This window comes from Impatiens glandulifera, chromosome 8, assembly GCF_907164915.1.
Source record: "Impatiens glandulifera chromosome 8, dImpGla2.1, whole genome shotgun sequence".
NCBI lineage: Eukaryota > Viridiplantae > Streptophyta > Magnoliopsida > Ericales > Balsaminaceae > Impatiens > Impatiens glandulifera.
The window spans coordinates 4,065,242-4,084,314 of NC_061869.1; the positions used below are offsets into that span (position 1 = coordinate 4,065,242).

Below are 19,073 nucleotides of genomic sequence, written 5' to 3' on the forward strand. Positions count from 1 at the left end.
ACTTATCTTCTTCCTCAATATCATAACAGAGAAAGGAAACAACTAATAATAGGTTAAAAAACAAAAAAAATCAAATCAATACTCAATGAAATCATTGAATCAAAAATCATATCATTTTACCAACTTGCCAGAAGTATTAGTCCGTAGAAGAATATTTCAGCCGAAGAAAACAAAAATAAATTAATAAGATATGACAGTCCACCTAGACAACCCATTTAATAAAATGTATAAGATATAATAGTGTGACGTCGTTTGGAGATTTGGATCGAAGCGCATATACGACGGTCTGAATCGTTGGTTTATTATCTCTATTATCTTTGTCTTTTCGTAGAATATTTGACTAAAAAAATTTATCGTGCGTTCAGTTATTTTATTCAATTGATACGTAAAATGCATAATGTCGTTATTATTATTACGACACTGTCTAAAATTCGTTCTGAAAAACCCGTGAAATCACTTGTCAGAGATCATCGCCTTTCTTGAGAACCTTTATAGTGGTATATAGTCTTTACTTTTTTCTTATTATTTTTTTTTTTTTGTCTTTCTTACATTTTTATTTTTCAGTTATTATATTTTGTTTAGTTAGGATTAAACGAATTATATTTTAAATTTTTTATTAATTTTTTTAGAAAAAATAAATAAACAAATCGTTTACGCTAGTCAATTATATTTATAAAAGGTTGAAAGATTTAACTATAGTGTGACTCGGTGTGGAGCCTATTTGAAAGAATAAATAAACTTCTTATGAATGTTGATTTGTATGAATTTTTTTTTTTGTGATCTCTTATGTATATGATATAAATTATGAATTATTTATAACAAATAAAACCATTTATAACAAAAAAAAATATTATGAGTTTCACCTTTTTATGTTCCAAATTAATAAAATGTTTTTATCCTTTAAGAAAACAATAATTACATTCACACTTTGACAAAGAAATTTCAAATTATCATATATGACAGTCTATATCCAATAATATCAATTCCTTAAAATAAAAATGATAATCTTGGGCTGCCCATTATGATTAGGTGTTTTAAATTTGGGCCGAAAGAATAGCCTTGATATCATTAGCTACATTTTTTGCATCCAATGAAGTTCCATAAAGACCTCTTCTAGAAAGCCCAACACAGTAAAGCCCATTTTGACCCTTCCAATGATTTGGGAAACTCGGTTTTGGAAGCCCATCTTCGTTCAAAAGGTAATCATCTCCCTATTATTGCCAAAAAAAAAAAAAACAACAATTAATTAATCATAGTTATTTTTTTATTGGATTTTAAAATTAAAAAAATATAAATGAGCTGAATGGAAATTGACCTTTAGCCATTTGTTAGTTGACCTCTTGAAGCCAGTAGCAAAAATGATTACATCAAATGAATATGATTTCCCATTATTAAATGACACTTCACTTCCCCTAATATTTATTATTCCCGGTAAAACCTAAAAATAACAATATTTTTTTATATCATCAATTAGTGGTTGTTTCATATTTAATTGACTTCAATTTAGAGTTTTTGAAAAATCAAAACTATTCATCTCTTAAATAATATTACTTTTTACGTGAAACTAGTTTAGTTTATTGTAATATCGATTGAACCTGGATTTGGCCGGACTTGATCTTGTCGAATGTACCGAGATCAATGATCGGATATTTTCCATACTTGCCTTTCAAGAAAAAAGGTCCTTCTTGTGGCCTTTTGATACCATATTTGGTTAAATCTCTTCCATATTTAAGTTTGCTCAATATAACTAAAAGAGTGTCCACCCAATACAAAGAGATGTATTTCAATAGATATAGTCCCATATTTGTAGCTTTCCTTGATAATATATGTATCTACATGTCACATACAACAACATTAAATACCTAACCTTAAAATCGAGAGAGAAATATATTGTTTTTTTCTTTATCATTGACTTACATCGCTTCTAATGACAATGGAAGTCTTGGCACCGTGATTAGCAAGATCGAGAGCAATTTCCATGCCGGAATTTCCAGATCCCACCACCAAAACATTCTTTCCAACGTATCTCTCGCCGGATTTGTATTGAGTGGTGTGAATTACTTCTCCAACGAATGTCTCTAGTCCCTCCACTTTTGGAATGAACGTGTCGCTTGTCTCTCCCGATGCCACAACAAGAAAATCGCAACTATATTCTTCCAACTCTTCCGAGTTGATGTTTCTCGCCTTGATGTTCCATTTCTTAGTACTCTCTAATTCAACATAGTCAGCTGACTCCACAAATCTATTATACCTAATTTATCCAAACATATATACTTATAGATCATAAAACATTGAAATCTCTATAGCATGGATTAATAATTGAACCTTATTTATTTAATACCTTGGAGTAATGTTGAAATGATTAACGTAGTCATCCAAGTATTGAACGAATTCTTTCTTAGAAACATAAGTAGGGTAAGACTTTGGAAAAGGCATGTGAGGAAGTTCGCAAAATGGTTTCGCGAGATGAAGTTTGAGGCGATCGTATGTTTTCTTCTGCCATAAGGAAGCAAAACAATCTTCCCTCTCCAATATAACGTTTGGAATCGAAAGAGTGTTCAAACACGCCGCCATTGCCAGCCCCGAAGGCCCGCCTCCGACAATGATCACCTTATAACAAAGTTGTTTATCACCTTCCATATCTATTTCTTTCACACACACAATGAGAAAATAAGTTGTAATAATATTATTGCAATCTCTAGATTATTTATAGTGAGTAAACGGTATAATAATAATAATAATTATAAACAATGTCCTTAGTTACGTATACACAATGAAGTGGTGGTAGTTGCTGAGGTTATTTATTTAATAGATTGACCGGGTTACCAAAAAATTAAATTCCATTAAAATATAAGAAATTATTGAATACCCTCCCACACCCCTTTTCCATTTTTTAAATTAAAATGTTGTATTATTATTTTTAATGTTTATGATATTAATTTATTTCCATTGACTTTAATAAAATAACCAATTTGGTAATATTAATTAGTTGAAACTTTGTGGCTAAGAAAGATTTGAATTATCAAAAAGAATTTTCAACTTATTAGTTTACTTGACCATATAAAGAAATAATGGGATGCTGTCTAATGACTTTTCATAAACATAAAAATTAAAGTCTAACCTATATATATATAATAGATAATGTATTTATTCGATACCAATTAATATAATTAAATAGTTATTTTCATGTATTTGTAGACTTGTAGTTACTTGAAATCAACACAAAATATACAAAGAATATGTGGAGCTCCAAACTAGCATATGTATATTATAAATTTTATTTTAATGATTTTGATTTACTCCTTCAAGGTGGACCCAAATAAAAGAAAGAAAAAGAAAATTCTTTAAATAAGAATTGAATAGATATTTTATCCACTAAATCAAACTATATTTTTTAAGAGGACTAACATGATTATTCACTTTCACGATGTTTATTTAAATTAGAGCGTTTTTTTTATAAGAATCAAATATAATTTCTTAAGTAAAAGTATTTGTCACTTGAACTATAACGATGAATTTACATTGTATAAATATAAAATTAGTGAAACACATCAAACTTAACAGAGCACGTATAATTATGACATTCCTAATTGTAAGGGATAAGCCACTAATTTATATATTTAGTTTTATTCTAATTTTGTAATTAATCAAGACAAAATGTTAAGATATTAACATATCTGTGCGGGATTAAATACGACAAGTTATCCGATATTGGTTTCACTAACGAGAAGGAACAAAGAAAAGAAGAAGATGGAGCTTTTGCACATGGTCACAAATTAAAAATCTTATTCCCTTTTATTTTTAAATAAAAGTTGCAAAATAAAAGAAGAAACAATCCCTTCTTTTCAGTTTTATATTTTGTTTTTATCCAATTTTCTCCTTTAATTTTTGTGTTCTGATGTTTAGCTAGGGAGACAAATAACTATAATTTGTATTTTAAACTAGTCAAAGACACTAACCTATAGTAACACTCCCAATTATAAAATAATAAGTTAATAACCTTATAAGTTAGCTTTGTTAATATATTAATGCTCATGAGCTCATCCAAATTATTTTTTTTGTCATCAACTATGACCAGTGGTGTCTACACAGTTGTTAAATAATTAAAATTTAATATAAAATTTGTTACAAAAAGTTATCAATATTTAGCTGTCATTTTAGTTTTTGAACATCTAACATCAATATTAGGAAGTAGTTTATTAAATTTATTTGTAGAGTAATGATAGGGCAAAAAATTTATATTGGAAAGGATGGGTCATTGTATAGGTCAACTAAGAAATAAAATGTGTAGCATTTTCTATTTATTTAATTATAAACAATACATGTCACAATCAAACCATTTAATATTTTCTACTTCTTTCATTGTTTAATATTTAAAACAAAATTTATTAATTTATCTCTTTTTAATATTTTATTATTAAACTATTATAAATAATATTTAAAATCATTAATACATATTATTATTATATATATATATATAATTTATTTTATAATTTTAAATGTATTATCAAATCAATTTTATTTGAAATTAAACAAATATGAGACAAATTATTAATTATTAAAATATTTAAGATAAATGTAACTTAAATTATGAATTATTAATATTCAGCCTAAATAAAATAAAAAATTATTTAGAGATAAGAAATAACATAAAAAAATAAAATATAAAAAAATATTTTAAAGAGAGAAATAAGAGTTTGAGTAAATATATATATATAAATATATATAAATATATATATATATAAATATATATATATATAAATATATATATATATATATTATTATTTTGATTTATTTATTTTTCCTATTATTATTTATTTTAAAAACAAATAAATAAATTATTAATTGTAAATATTATTAATAAAAAATAATAATTAAAAATATTATATTTAATTTTATATTCTCTTAAATATGTATTTATCAAGAATAATATATTTTAATATATATATATATATTATTATATTACGTTTGGTTAGTTATATAAGAAAATAAAAAAACAGGGTAAAAAAATTATTTTACTCTTATATTTTTATAAGTTATTTTTATTATTATTTTAATATTTATGTAAATTGTATTATTAATTAGATTAATTTTTCTAAAAAGTTATATTTTTAAAATAAATAATACTATATGGTTTACATATTTTATATCTAATTCCTTATAATTTAACTTATATAATATTAATTGTATGAACTTATTTATATATTAATTAATATTTAATAATTATTTTTAAAATTTATGCATTATTATAAATATTTGTATATTAAAATAATATTAATTGTTTGTATAAAATAAAATATTAATAATGATAATTTTAATAAAATAAAATAATATTTAAAATTAAAATGTTATAATTATAAATTAATTTCAAAAATAAATTATATAAATATAAGTTGTATTCCCGATATATAATGTTTATTTAAATTTTAAAGTGTTTAATATTAAAATTTAAACAATTATAATAATAATATAGTAATTTATATAATTAATTATACATATCATTTATTAATAATGAAATATAATTTTATCTTATAAATGAATTTATATATGACTATTATTTTTTAATTAACATTATTATTTTTAAATAATAATTATTTTTAATTATATATAAAAATTATCACGTTAAATTTTTTTATACTTAAAAATAATATAATTTCTGTATATAAAGACAAAATAATATAAATTAAAAAATCAAATAAAAATAATTAATTGTATATTTGTTATTATTATTATTTAAATTTAATATTAAACACAATGTAATATAAATAAATATTATTTATGATTTATTATTATATTTTAAAATATAATAAAAAATTTAAATCATTTTATAAAATTAAGGGATAAAAGAATTAAAAATATTAAATTTTATAATTGTAAGTGATATACAAGGTATACATTATACATAAATAGGGTATTCATCGGTTGGGTTTTTGGATTATTCGAGTTCATTTGTTCTTTTTATACGAATTTTTATTTTTTTAGCCAATTCAAAACCGAAATGAATTCGAATAAATTTTAATTAAAATGAACTCGGTTCGAATTTCGAATTCAAACTGAATTCAATTTTTTTATTATTTTTTGGAATAAGTGAGAACTAACCTAACTCAAAATAAATTGCACCAGCGGGAAATTGAACCCGAGTTTGTAGCGTGGCAAGGTACTATTCTACCATTAGACCACTAATGCTTTTATTTTTTTATTATTAAATCTTGAATTCAAATATTCTAATTTAATTATTTTGAACTTTTTCTTAAATTAAGTTTAGAAGAATAAATAATAAAAAATGAATTCAGTTTTCGAGTTGAAATTCAAACTCGAAAACCAATTCGAAAACCGTATTTGAATTTGAATTGGTTTGAAATTCGATTCGAAAACTGAAAATTAAATTCGAATTCAATTTATTCGAATTCAACGAATTCGATCGGATATTCGATTCAGACCAAATACTGACCCCTACCTGTATCTATATAAATATTAATTATCGATGGACCAAACATAAACTAAAATAGTATGATTTGACCATATAAGATATAAAGATGTGATTTGAAATGGTTTCATTTGTTAAGCTAATATTATTAAAATTAATTTTCTTTAATTCATATAAGTTGATGACCCGTTGTAATTGTTAGGACTTTTCAAAGTCTTGTTAACAATTTTTGCGTAAAATGGCCGTTCAAAAGATTTGATAGTGATATTTATTAGACCGTTTGATTGACTTGTTTTATTTTAATTTATAAACTGAATTTGTATTTAAAGTTATTTTAATTATTGAGATTTTGAAATTTTACAAATTTATCAAACTATTTAATATTTAGATTCTTATTTAATTTTTTAATTTTATGCATATAATTTACAAATTGATTTTTCATATAATTCAAATGAAAATGAAATTCCTAAGAAAAAATTATATCTTCTAGCTATAAGTTATAATTTGTTAGTCTAATATTTATTATAAAACCAAAAAGAATTTAAAAAAAATAAATGACCTGACATATAAAATTGATTTGATTCTCACACAAAATCTTTTTAATTACTTTGTGATGACAAAATCCTTTTAAGTTGAAATTATGTATGGAAAATAGTACTAATTTTTTTAATTCAAATAATAATAATAAATAAATTACCTATATTTTTATTCTTTATTTTATTTTTCAGTAAAAGGTAACATGTCACATATCCTATAGGAATTCAACTATTTGGCTTACACATATATCTCATACTTGAAAAAAAATAATTAAACATAATACTTACTAAATCATTTTAAATCGGCTATAAATAATATATATCTCTATATATATATATATATATATATATATATATATATATATATATATATATGGAAATTTTCAAAAATAAAATAATATGTATCCCGATTATATATATTGGATTAATTTCATATTCCAATCATAATAACAGCTAAAAAAAAACAAGGAATTTAAAGGACTTCTTTAAATTTAAAATTGATTAATCTCCAAATAATTCCTAAAACTCTCATTATCATAGAAAACTCAACTAAATGTTCCATATATAAATTTGTAGACATTTCTAAAGCTTTGAGCTAAACAAATGAATTGACAAATAAATTAGAAATTACAACAAAAACACTAAATATATATTCTTGTTATAAATAAAACTACTGATTTTTTAAGAACGATAGAGAAGAGAAACCGCGTCATGTTGAGTGGATGCAGAAGTAAATCCTCCATCCACAACAAGATTTTGCGCGGTTATAAACCCCGCTTCCTCTCCACTCGCGAGAAACATGACCGCGTACGCGACATCTTCCATAGTGGCACCTCTCCCACGCAAAAGACTACCTGTTTCCCCTACAATCTTCCTAACATCGTCAACACTCAAACTATCGTTCCCAAAAACACTTCGATAAGCCCCCACAAGCATCTCGGAAGGGACCCCATGTGGCGACACGCAATTCACTCTAATCCCGTGAGCCCCGAGCTCGCATGCGCAGCTCTTCGCGATCCCTATGATAGATTGCTTTGAAAGAGTGTACGCGTGTGAGGCCAGTCCGGTCATAAGAGCAGCCGAACTAGACATGCATATGATCGAACCACCTCGGCCCGCATTGATCATAGCCCTAGCCGCATGTTTTATCCCATAAACTACCCCGTTCAAGTTCACTCCTAAGACTCCATTCGTGGTTTTCGTGTCTAGGTTTGTTATGCTACCCGAGGGTCCTGGGATTCCCGCATTGTTGAACATGATGTCTAACCTCCCTTTCCACGACACCGCGAATTGCACAACCGATTCCACGTCGGATTCATTCGATACGTCGCAATGCAAGTAGTAACCTTCTATGGAATCGGCTAGGGCCGACCCTAGTTCGTCTAATATGTCCGCGATCACCACATGAGCACCATGTTGGTAGAATAGTTTCGCGGTTGCGGCTCCAATTCCTCTTGCTCCCCCGGTTATAACTGCCACCTTCCCCTTAAGCCTGCATGCAATTACAATATTTACAATTACAATTACGAAACTAATTCATTTTCACACTAAAACATACTATGTTTGTATGAAAACATGGATTAAATATCGAAAGAAAGAACCTTTGAGCTTGTACCCTGCAGTCACCGGACCGATTATTGATTTGTTCCATGTATTGATTATCGAGTTCTATCTGATCTAAGTAGGTACGATGATCATTAGCATTATATATATAGATATATGTGGTGATTAATTAGGAGAGAATTAGGAGGGAAATGAATTTAGTGTTGGATTGTTTTTAAATGAAATCATCATCTTCTTGTTTTGTTTCTTAAAATCTTTTATGGATTTTTTTTGATTTGATCTTATACATCACATTATTCCAGTTGTTCAACCTCCAAATGACCAAATATTTAAGGGAGTTTCTAATTTTAATATTAAATATGATAAAGAATATAGTCAATTTTAGTTTTTATGACATGTTTTTATTTATTTTTTCTTATTTAGTTTAGTGGTAAAGCGTGAAAAATTGTATAATTTAAGTCATAAGATCCAATCTTTTCATATCCTAACAATTTTTTTTTTAAGTTTGTTTTTTAGATTGAGATTATGCGTTGTTGGCGGGTTTCATTGAAAAATTGTCTCAATTTTTTATAAATAATAATAATAATTTTTTCTCAAAATTGCATTATAATTTTATCTTGGACTTCGATTTATTTTATTAAAAATAAAATAAAAAGTAATTGAAAATGAGCAAAGAGAAAGATAGAATATAGAACTAGTTGGCTTGTGGATCAATCAATTGCAACTTGGCAAGGCATCTTTTAAAAGTAATTGTGATACCCAAATAAAATAAAAAGTAAATCTGCTTTTTTTAGTAGTGTAAAATCTTACAAAGAATTGAAGCTCAGTTCATTTAGAATCAGAATCCAGTTGTAACCCAGTTAATATATAACCTATAGTTTTTTTTTTTTTAAATGGTCCTGAAAGATACTCGAAATTATGACTATATTTTACCACGTGGAATTTGGCTTTACTTATGGTGAAAACTTTGTATTTTATTTTCTATGATATTAATCATTCAAAATATTGGGATACAATTCTTTTACATTAACGGTTGGATAATTAGAAACTCACATATTGTATTTTTAAGGGGATCATGTGAAAGGTTTATATGGAATTCTAATAGAGTGTATTCGGTGAGTTCTGAATATAGTTTTGCAGTCAAAAGTCATAAATCTTCAAGACTTATTTTCATCGTCATTTCAAATGCACCCTGGATTTTGGAAGGCTATATGGTTACTTGAATAGAAATTGTACTACCTCAAATGTTTGTTTTAACAATAGTCTTATTGATATTTTATGTTGGAATCTATAGAAAAATAGAAGCCACTCTTTGATAAATTATTAAATATTTTGACTGTGAATCAACTTAGTCTAAATGATATTTGAGACGGTTTAAATTGCAGGAATGATGAAAATGTTTATCAAACTTAAACTTCCTCAAGAGTTGTTGTGATCAACTTTGATGCCTCTTTTTTCTTGAAGACCGGTCCAAAGTTGTCTTCCGAAATCATTATTCGGGATCATATGTGCAAACTTGTTAGAGTCTTTGACCATAATTTCGGATGTCTTAACTCTATTGTGGTCGAGGCCATAACAATTCGTCAAGCGATGTGGTGTGCTGTGGACAATTAATGGCACACTGATATTTTCGACTCAGACGTAAAAAGTGTAGTCTCTGCCAATTTTTTATGCACCAAAAGGAAGCTATTGGAGTCTTGAACTTGTCATACAAGACATTAAACAAATTATGTCTTGTCACCGTCACTTTAAAGTTCAGTTCATCCATCGCAGTGTTAATAAACCCGCAAATTGAGTAGCAAAACACTGTCGAAAATTTTATTTTTTGTTATCGTTTTTCTTTAATGTTCCAGCACTACTACTGGAATAGTTAAAAAAGAATACAATACCTATTCTTTGAAAATAGATATGTAATGAATTGGGTCCAAAAAGTGATGAAAGAAGAATAAAAAAGGCCACCATATTCCAAGAGGAGTGGAGCTGAGAAGCATTCCTTTCCTTTCCTTTCCTCCATGGATCAGATATCAGTGTTTGGTTCTATACTAATCACTTTCTTCATAGAATAATTATAAGATATATATTTGCACTTGGACTCACTTTTCATCTTTACAGAATAACATTAATTTGCATTATCAATATTAGTCAAAAAAGCCATTCAATGGTTCCTATTTAGATTAATTTTGTTAGTTTCTATCAAGAATATTTTTGGGTTTCTATATTACAAACAAGTATAATAATAATAATAAATAACACATAATTAAGTGAAAATAGTTCAACTAATAACGTTCTGAATTGAGTGAGAAATCCAACTATGAGAAACCTACTCGTTTATTTTAAATTTAACTCGATCTAACAAAATAATTAAAAAAAAGTTTGATATTGGTGTTGTAATTGTTTTATTGTAAAGGAGATTTTACCTCCAAACTTCTTTTTAAAGAATTAGAATAGTTAGGATAAAGTAATTAATGTTTCAACTCTTACAAAAAAAATAAATAATAATAATAAATAAAATTGCTTAGTTGTGCATATTTATGTTGGAGAATTTGGCTCATCTAGGTTTTTGTATTGGAGAGCTCCAATTTCTGTTATGTTTTATAGTGACAAATATTGTATATATATTAGGAACCAAATAAGACCTCGATATTAAAAAATAGACATGCAAATCATTTAACACTGAGTAGATGATCCGATCTTAAAATAATCGAGACTTGACCAATCATTTTCCTATAAACCTCGTTTTCATAATCTTAACCAGCTATTCAACCAAGATATGAATTTACAGGAAGGAATTTGAATTTTGTAACAAAAGTTAATTTTGTTGGCATTTGTTTTTTTCATGTATATTTTTGTTGTAGTTAATTATTCAATGCATCTAATAGCTTACTTTTTTTTTACATTTAACACGAGTATATATTATATTTTAAAAAAAATCAAAACTTGACCAATTATTTTTTTATGAACCTCGTTCCGTGACCTTAACCAACTTATTCAGCAAAGATGTAATTTTACCGTAAATAATTTGAATTTATTTACTTTTTTGACATTTTTTGTCATAATTAATTAACCAATGCATCTAAATTTTTCTTTACAAATAATTAATATAATATTGTTTCACAAATTAGATAGGATGGAATTAAACAAACATATATAATTTTCATTGAGAAGGAAATATTGGACTTAGCATTTTCTTCCTCTTTTATTCCTTCTAGCTAAAGAAAATTAAAGAGGCTACTTATGCTTAAAGCTAATCCAAATTATACACTATTTCACACATGACACATACAATAATAGCTACAAATTACAATAAACAAGTAGTAATTAACCAGACTACAGATTAATAAATTTCATCTAAGCCAAATAATATCAATATTTGGCCATGCATACATCCCAAATGAAGTTTATTGTCATTCTACTAGCTAGAGTACCGCTAGCTGTTGCTCGGCCCGATCAAACGAAAGGAATCAGTTAGACATCTGGTACCTCCTAAGAAGAGGGATCAACGATCCACTGAGGTGGAGTGACATGACCTCGTTAGTGGAGCCAACCAGGTCTCCACCGACGAAAACTGCAGGGACGGGTGCATTGCACCCGAGCCTCTTCAGTGCCTTCTCCATCTCCCTACCGTCTGGATCGTGATCTAGTTCATGAACCACAGGGTTAGCTCCAAGTTCTTGAAACAGCACCAGGACAGTGTAACTCAAGCAACAAGTGCTCTTGCTGAAGATCAACACCCTGTTTTCAGAAACCATCCTAGCCACCTTCTCCATATCTGATTGATCACTTAACCCCGGTCACAATTCGAGTTGTTCGAACTGTGATCCAATGGTAGATCGATAGATAGAGTTGGTTGAGAAATAGTTTGAGCCGTTTTACTCTATTTATAGAGCTAACCAAGATTCCAATATGCTAAAAACTTATGTATAAAGCTCTACTTTTCCTTTTGCAAGATAGTGTGCTTGTGTTCCATAGTCATGGATCTTTTCTTTTTCTTTCGCGAGCTTTGAGGGGACGATCTGAACCGTTGGATCCGCAAAGCATCTAATGTCTTTATATCTAGCTAGGTTGATACCAGTTGACTGTTTGTGAAGATGGATGGACCACTCCGATTCATCACTTCAACTCGCTAACATATATATATAGATTCTCCCAACGATCTTGCAAAATATTCTGAGTTAAAAAAGATCCCAAGCGAGATCGCTTTCAGTGGCTTTGATTCTCTAGCCCTGCGCATTTCGCATGGTTATTAATAAAACCCGTCAACAAGATCGAATTTTCAGGATTGGGATATGAAGGAATTTGTAGGTCTATGAAGAATACTACTCCTTTCCTCAGTCATGAAGAATCCTTTTTCCTTCCTTATAGAAAGAATCACACAGGGGACCAGCCAGACTGCAGGCAGTATTAATCATTTAATCAAGCTTAGTCCATGAAAGAAAAACTGAACCAAGAGTTATTGCAGAGATATGGTGTGTCAGGATAAGTGGCCAATCTGAGATTCCATGTAGTAAAATTTCAAGAAAATTCTACCTAACTCTTAAATGAAATGAATACTGACCTAACATTAAATAGAACCCAAATAAAGAAAAACCAATCTGAATATAACTGAAAGAATTCAATTTTGACTGCAATATAATAAATCCGAGTGTTGTACACAAGCTTTCTTATTTAAATAAACGCGACAAAGATTAGTAGTTAAGAGGGGGATCCAAACCCGCATAATATTTTGATAAATCTTCCACAACGATCTATAAGTTTCTTCCAATCTATTAATTCCAGCTTTGAAGGTGAGTTGAAGTCGAACCATCTAACACTATTGCAGTAATTGTGATCCCCTGGCCATGTAAGTGGTCAAAAGGAAGGAATTGTTGGTGGACTGTTGTTGTATCTAACCACAGAACCGATAGGATGATCAAATTTACAGTTCCTCCCAAATTTGCATGAGCCTCTTTGCATGTAGAAAGTGCAAGCTTGTAGTCCCTGTTTCATCAATAAGTTATTAAAAACATGCAAAAAGAAAAAGAAAAATATTGACAATATTCATACCGGTCTTAAAGGAAGGCCTAAATAGTTTAGAACACAAGTTGTCTTCCGTAAAGCCCAATCAGGTGGATGATGATATCTACACGACGATCCACATTTACAATCACCAGTTTGCAAGTAGTATTGGCAATCGGGTTGCCCTGGTCTCTCGGGAAAAACCTTTTCCTTCTCACTATAAATTCCAGGAAATGCAGATAAAGAAGAAGAAGAAGAAGATATTTGTGCATTTCCATAAATTGAGGGCTGACCACTACTTGGGGAGAAAACAGGGTTAGCTGATCCCTGCAAAAGAAAAAGACATTTCTTTGAAGTTCAGCTTCTAGTCTAAAATCTGTTTCTAATATATCCTTGAGTTAGAAAATCAGGCTTAAATTTCTAATATTTTGTGTTCATTGTGCAGACGAGGAAGAGAAAAGCTTGAACATCTTCTATTTCAATGTCCTTCACCGCTGAAATTTGGTTCAAGCTGAATAAATATATAGTGACTAAAGGCACCTCTAAGGAGTGAAACAATATCAGGGAGTGGATGATTCTTAGTAGCAAGAGTAATAATTTTTGCATGCATTTATGAAAATATGGAAAGAGGTTTAAAGAGTGTGCTATCGTTCAAAACAGACTAATCAAACTAATCAAAAATAAGTTTTTTTAAAGGATATAATGTGTAATAAAACACATTTTGAGAAGATCTAAAAATTGCGAGAAACAACCAGCAAAAACAATACAATCCAAATTATGACATTGAATGTCATAAGTTACTCAAAAACGAGTACAGCCTAAAAAAAGCAAGAAACTAAAAAGACTTTGCAAAGTTGACCAACTTGAAATTACTCCTAGTGGCACCTGAGTCAGGCCTGGCTCCCTTACAACCATAGTAGTTTACTCTACTGTGCAACTTATACATTTCTTGCTCAAGCTAAGATTTTGCATCCTTTTTTTGTTTGACCTCATCTCAAATCGGTCAAGTTCCTTGAGGAGAGATCTCGCATTGTCAAGGATAACCCTTCTTCCAAAATAAATTAGTATACAATGAATGGGGTATTGATCCTTCACAAAGGAATAATGAGAGGTTGACTCTAATGAAGAAGCAAAATGTTAATTACTAAGTTTTCTCATGACGTAACTAGAATTAATAGTTTCATTTCTTGTGTTAGTTAGTTAGTTATTACAAGGATTTTCCATTTCTTGGAATAAAGGAAAAGAAAAAGAACTTTGAAATGGCAAAGAACGTTTACATACCGAATAAGGATTCCAACCTGGAATAGAAACAACTGAACCAGTAGGCAGCAGCATAGTAGTAGTACCATAAGCACCTGCTGGTACATATGAGCCAGGCAAGAGAGGAGGCCTTGCAGCTCTATACTGATCAGCAGATACAACTGAAGAAGAAGAAGACTGCACAGACGGGTAAAAAGGACGAGCAGTTGCTGCTGCCGGCATAGACACCCCAGCCGGTTGAGGATGGTTAAATTTACATGTTATACCAAATTTGCATTCCCCCGTTCTCAAATAATACAAACATTCTTGTTCACCCTGTTAAAGAGAAATTAATAATCAGTTTAAACCATCCTTTTGTCGTTCTTTAGGTATCCAGAAAATAAACAGATCAAGTGATGAAGAAAGCCCATGTGAGTTGTTTTGACTCTTTACAAATACAAACAACAAAGCTTTAAGATTCTTCTTCATAAATCGCATACTATTCTGGTTTTCTAATTGGGCGACTTTGTAATGTTATCGAGACATGGGCTGTTTCTACATTACTAGAAAATAGGTTCAACAGACACACACAAACACAATCATTCAGATCGGTATCCACCAAAATGTAACCATCAATAATAGAAGAATCGAAAGGACATGTGTTAACAAGTACCTGTCTTAGAGGATATCCATAACTGTTAAGCAGAATGTTGCTTGTGAATCCACCTCCATTTTTAGGATGGTGAAACTTGCAGGAAGCACCAAATTTGCAAAATCCAGTCCTTAAATAAAACTGCAAATCAAAGTTTCAGTTTTATCAACTTCATAAGAAGTAGACAGAATCACAGAGGATAATTAATTACCTGACATGAAGTCTCCCCTGGACGCTCTGGATACTCAGCTACTCCAACTCTTAGGGTTCCACCAACCTAACAATAATTCCAAACCAAATAAGGGACTAAAAACATTCTTGCATTGTCTTAGTTCAACCAAAGGATTAAGATTTTCAAAATGATCAAGCTGAATACCGTGGTGCTGCGATCGCGAGGATGATTGTAGCGGCACTTGGCACCATAAGAACAAGACCCAGTTCGCATATAGTAAGCACAATCAGGTGCCCCAACCCTTTCTGGGTAAACCAACGGTACGTTCCATATCCCCAACTTACGCATAGACTCTGCATTTAACAGAATCCAAAACTAATAATGATCTAAAACATACCACCAATCTACATTAACCCTAAAAATTCAAATAAACAAAGTGTGCATGAAATCTATCAGCTATTGTGAAAAAACCGGAATGTAGTCAAATAAACTACCTTCTAGACCTGTCCCGGCCGCCGCAGACGCAGTCAATCCATACCCTTCTCTCGTAGAGCTCCGCCCGTACAGCTCCATTGAGATTTTGTCGATGTGGGTCTGTACAAACTAGGGACTTTACAGAGGAAACGAAGATGGGTATGAATGTACAGTGTTGAAGATCATTTCTTTCTGGGTGGGAGCTCGATCGGATGATCTTCGACGGACGGCAGAGTGCGTCGTCGTCGTCTCCGATGAGAAAGAGAGATAATGGTACTGTGATTAGCTTGTCTCTGTATGTACGGAAATGGGTCTTGAGTTCTTCTTCTTCTTTTTCCTCTTTCGTTGTCTCTTTCTCTCTCAAAAATGGAAGCTCTTGCCGTCTGTTAATGTACCCGCCAAAGTGATGCTACCGGCCACCGGGGCTTGCGGAAATAATGGTAGTAACTAACCGACAGAGTTTTCTCTCTAATTTACCAATTTACCCTTACCACTTTTGACCATAAACTATATTTAATTAACCCTATTTATTTCCATTTTATTTATATTTAAAACATCAATTATGTTTTCCTTTATTGGAATGGATTAGGAGAGTTATTTTATTTATTTATTTTATAAATAGTGTTAATTAATTTTTAATTTTGAACAATTTTGAGTAAGAATCGAATCTGAAAAATAAAATAATTGAGTTTATATTTTAATTGTACAGACGTTAAAAATTAAAAATAAAATAATTGAATTGAGGTATTTTCTTTCCGAGTTTTTCGGTTTGTCGTAGCTTATTTTCAAACTTGCGTGATTCTCGAAAATTCTAGACGTTTTTTTAAATATTTTATTATTAAACTTGCATGGATTGACATCTTTTATTATTTGTTAAAATTAAAGTGTTTTTTTTCTGGAAAAATAATTAAAAGAGTTAATATCATAATATACAAATCACATTAAAAAATAAACTAATTGTTAGTTTTCCATTACTTATTTTCACATTTGCATGGTCATCAATCACCACATGTTCTTTAATTGGAAACTCAATACAATTTAAAAAAATATTTTGTTATTACATTTGCATGAATTGACCACTTATAAGTTAAATTTAATTAAAGGAATATGTTCTTAGTGTAAATTGATATGAAAACTAAGAGAATGAATATTATAATTGTGCAAATTACATTAAAAATAAACTTATTGAATTTACAACATATATGAGCACTTTTCCGTTTTTTTTTTGGACTGCAATAATTTGTTTTCACACTTGCATGGGTCACCATCTTCTCCTTCATTCAAAATTGAAGATGTTTCTAAAAATATTTTGTTGTTACATTTATATGGATTAAATCTACTATTTATTTTGTTTCACATTTTCTTATTATTACCAACTATAAGTTGAATTGAATTTTGAACATTTTTAATAAAAATTGAACTCGGAACTAAAAGAAATAATTAAATAATGGTATAAATCACATTAAAAACAAACTAATTGAATTGATAATTTATTACAAATCGGTGCACCTCTCCTGTTTTTTCGCATTACCTTAGCTTATTTTTGCACTTGCTTGGGTCACCGTTTGTTTTTTCATGGAAAATTGAAGACGTTTTTAAAAATATTTTATTACACTTGCATGCGTCACCATTTGTTTTTTCCTTGAAAATTGAAAGACGTTTCAAAAATATTTTGTTGTTACACTTGCATGGATTGCCATATGTTCCTTGCTTTGTTTTACGTTTTTAATTTAAATTGTGCTTTTTCTAAATGTTTTTAACAATTTGGAGTAATTGAGCCATACCTTAATCCTTCTAAATTTGTGATATTTCATTTAATCACTTTAAAGTGTAAATTGTTTGTTATTTTTATTTATTAGAATGGGTGCTATTATTTCTAGATTTTAAGTAAAACTTAATTTAAAGTCGAATAATATAGTAAGATTTTTACAATATAATTAAATATGTAACTAAACAACTTACCTGTGAACTTAAAATTAAATTATATTAATAAAGTTAATAATTAATATTAAAAATAAAAATATTAGTGATAGTTTCATTAATTAACTAAACTTTATATGTTTAAATGGTCAAATTGGGGCTCTTCCTTAGATAAATTATAGTTTCAGATTTTATTTTTTTTAATTATATTTAATGGTTTCAGTTCACTTATTATATACGTGACATTTATAATACATTTAATTAAGTTTGAAATATATTCGTATACATGATTTTATTTAAATGATTTTTTATACATTTATTTTTGTTTGAAATTGCTCATTGTACATTTATTTTTGTTTGAAATTGCTTCTTATACATTTATTTTTATTTATACACCCTAAATATTTAAAATAATTTTAAATGTTATAAAATTATTAATTTGTGTTGAAAATATGCACTAATTCCACTTATACATGGTATACTCATTTTATTTTGTTTTTTAAGTCATGTTAAGAGTAAAACTTTTATCTTTGTCTTAAGATGACTTTCTTCAATTTCATTCTCAAACGACGATGCATATGTTTTGTTTCATTTCCAGACAACATTGTTCCAAACTAAGGCGATGACGATATTGTTACTCATTTGTCTTCTCCATATTTAGATATTGATTGTGTGTTTGTGTTGTACCTTCAAAATTATCTCTAAAAAATAAAAAATATTGATGTTAAAATAGATATATTTGATAGTTATATAGTTAAAATATAAATAATATGATCGAGATTACGAAATATAAAGTAATACAAAAGCCATAATATATTTGAATCGACTGGCTAATGGCTAGACATAACTTACACCAAAATGACAATTATCCTCTTAGTGAGAATGGATGCAATTTAATTTGAAAATGAAATGAGTTTATTAGTAAAATATGCTCTAATCATAATCTGAGAAATAATACATAGTTGGAACCTTAAGCAATGGATGGTTTGAAATTAGTTATAAAGAGTTCAAATTTCGATCATAGAATACAAATTATTTATACTTGTAATTATGTTCTTAACTTTGTAGAGTGTTTGAAAGAGTTTAACTATTTCA

The 19,073-nt window shown here is 28.7% G+C and overlaps 4 protein-coding genes across 4 annotated transcripts; all 4 read right to left on the reverse strand.

The window, feature by feature from the left end:
* Positions 1 to 1,020: 1,020 nt before the first annotated feature.
* Positions 1,021 to 2,668, reverse strand: LOC124912441 (probable indole-3-pyruvate monooxygenase YUCCA10). The gene is made up of 5 exons (XM_047453061.1): positions 2,342 to 2,668; positions 1,918 to 2,251; positions 1,596 to 1,832; positions 1,316 to 1,438; positions 1,021 to 1,211 (listed from the first exon to the last, which is right to left on the reverse strand). Exons 1-5 carry the CDS (start codon positions 2,638 to 2,640, stop codon positions 1,035 to 1,037), a joined length of 1,170 nt encoding a protein of 389 aa, XP_047309017.1. The 5' UTR covers positions 2,641 to 2,668; the 3' UTR covers positions 1,021 to 1,034.
* A 4,976-nt stretch (positions 2,669 to 7,644) lies between these two features.
* LOC124912717 (short-chain dehydrogenase reductase ATA1) lies at positions 7,645 to 8,614 on the reverse strand. Its single transcript, XM_047453368.1, has 2 exons — positions 8,565 to 8,614; positions 7,645 to 8,494 (listed from the first exon to the last, which is right to left on the reverse strand). The coding sequence occupies exons 1-2, from the start codon at positions 8,612 to 8,614 to the stop codon at positions 7,645 to 7,647; spliced, it is 900 nt and encodes a 299-aa protein (XP_047309324.1).
* Positions 8,615 to 11,656: 3,042 nt separating this feature from the next.
* On the reverse strand, positions 11,657 to 12,372 carry LOC124912440 (monothiol glutaredoxin-S9-like). The gene has a single exon (XM_047453060.1). The coding sequence runs from the start codon at positions 12,291 to 12,293 to the stop codon at positions 11,988 to 11,990; it is 306 nt and encodes a 101-aa protein (XP_047309016.1). The 5' UTR covers positions 12,294 to 12,372; the 3' UTR covers positions 11,657 to 11,987.
* A 757-nt stretch (positions 12,373 to 13,129) lies between these two features.
* LOC124911802 (zinc finger CCCH domain-containing protein 32-like) lies at positions 13,130 to 16,450 on the reverse strand. The gene is made up of 7 exons (XM_047452321.1): positions 16,079 to 16,450; positions 15,789 to 15,937; positions 15,624 to 15,689; positions 15,434 to 15,553; positions 14,803 to 15,096; positions 13,570 to 13,848; positions 13,130 to 13,503 (listed from the first exon to the last, which is right to left on the reverse strand). The coding sequence occupies exons 1-7, from the start codon at positions 16,155 to 16,157 to the stop codon at positions 13,375 to 13,377; spliced, it is 1,116 nt and encodes a 371-aa protein (XP_047308277.1). The 5' UTR covers positions 16,158 to 16,450; the 3' UTR covers positions 13,130 to 13,374.
* Between the last annotated feature and the right edge of the window lie 2,623 nt (positions 16,451 to 19,073).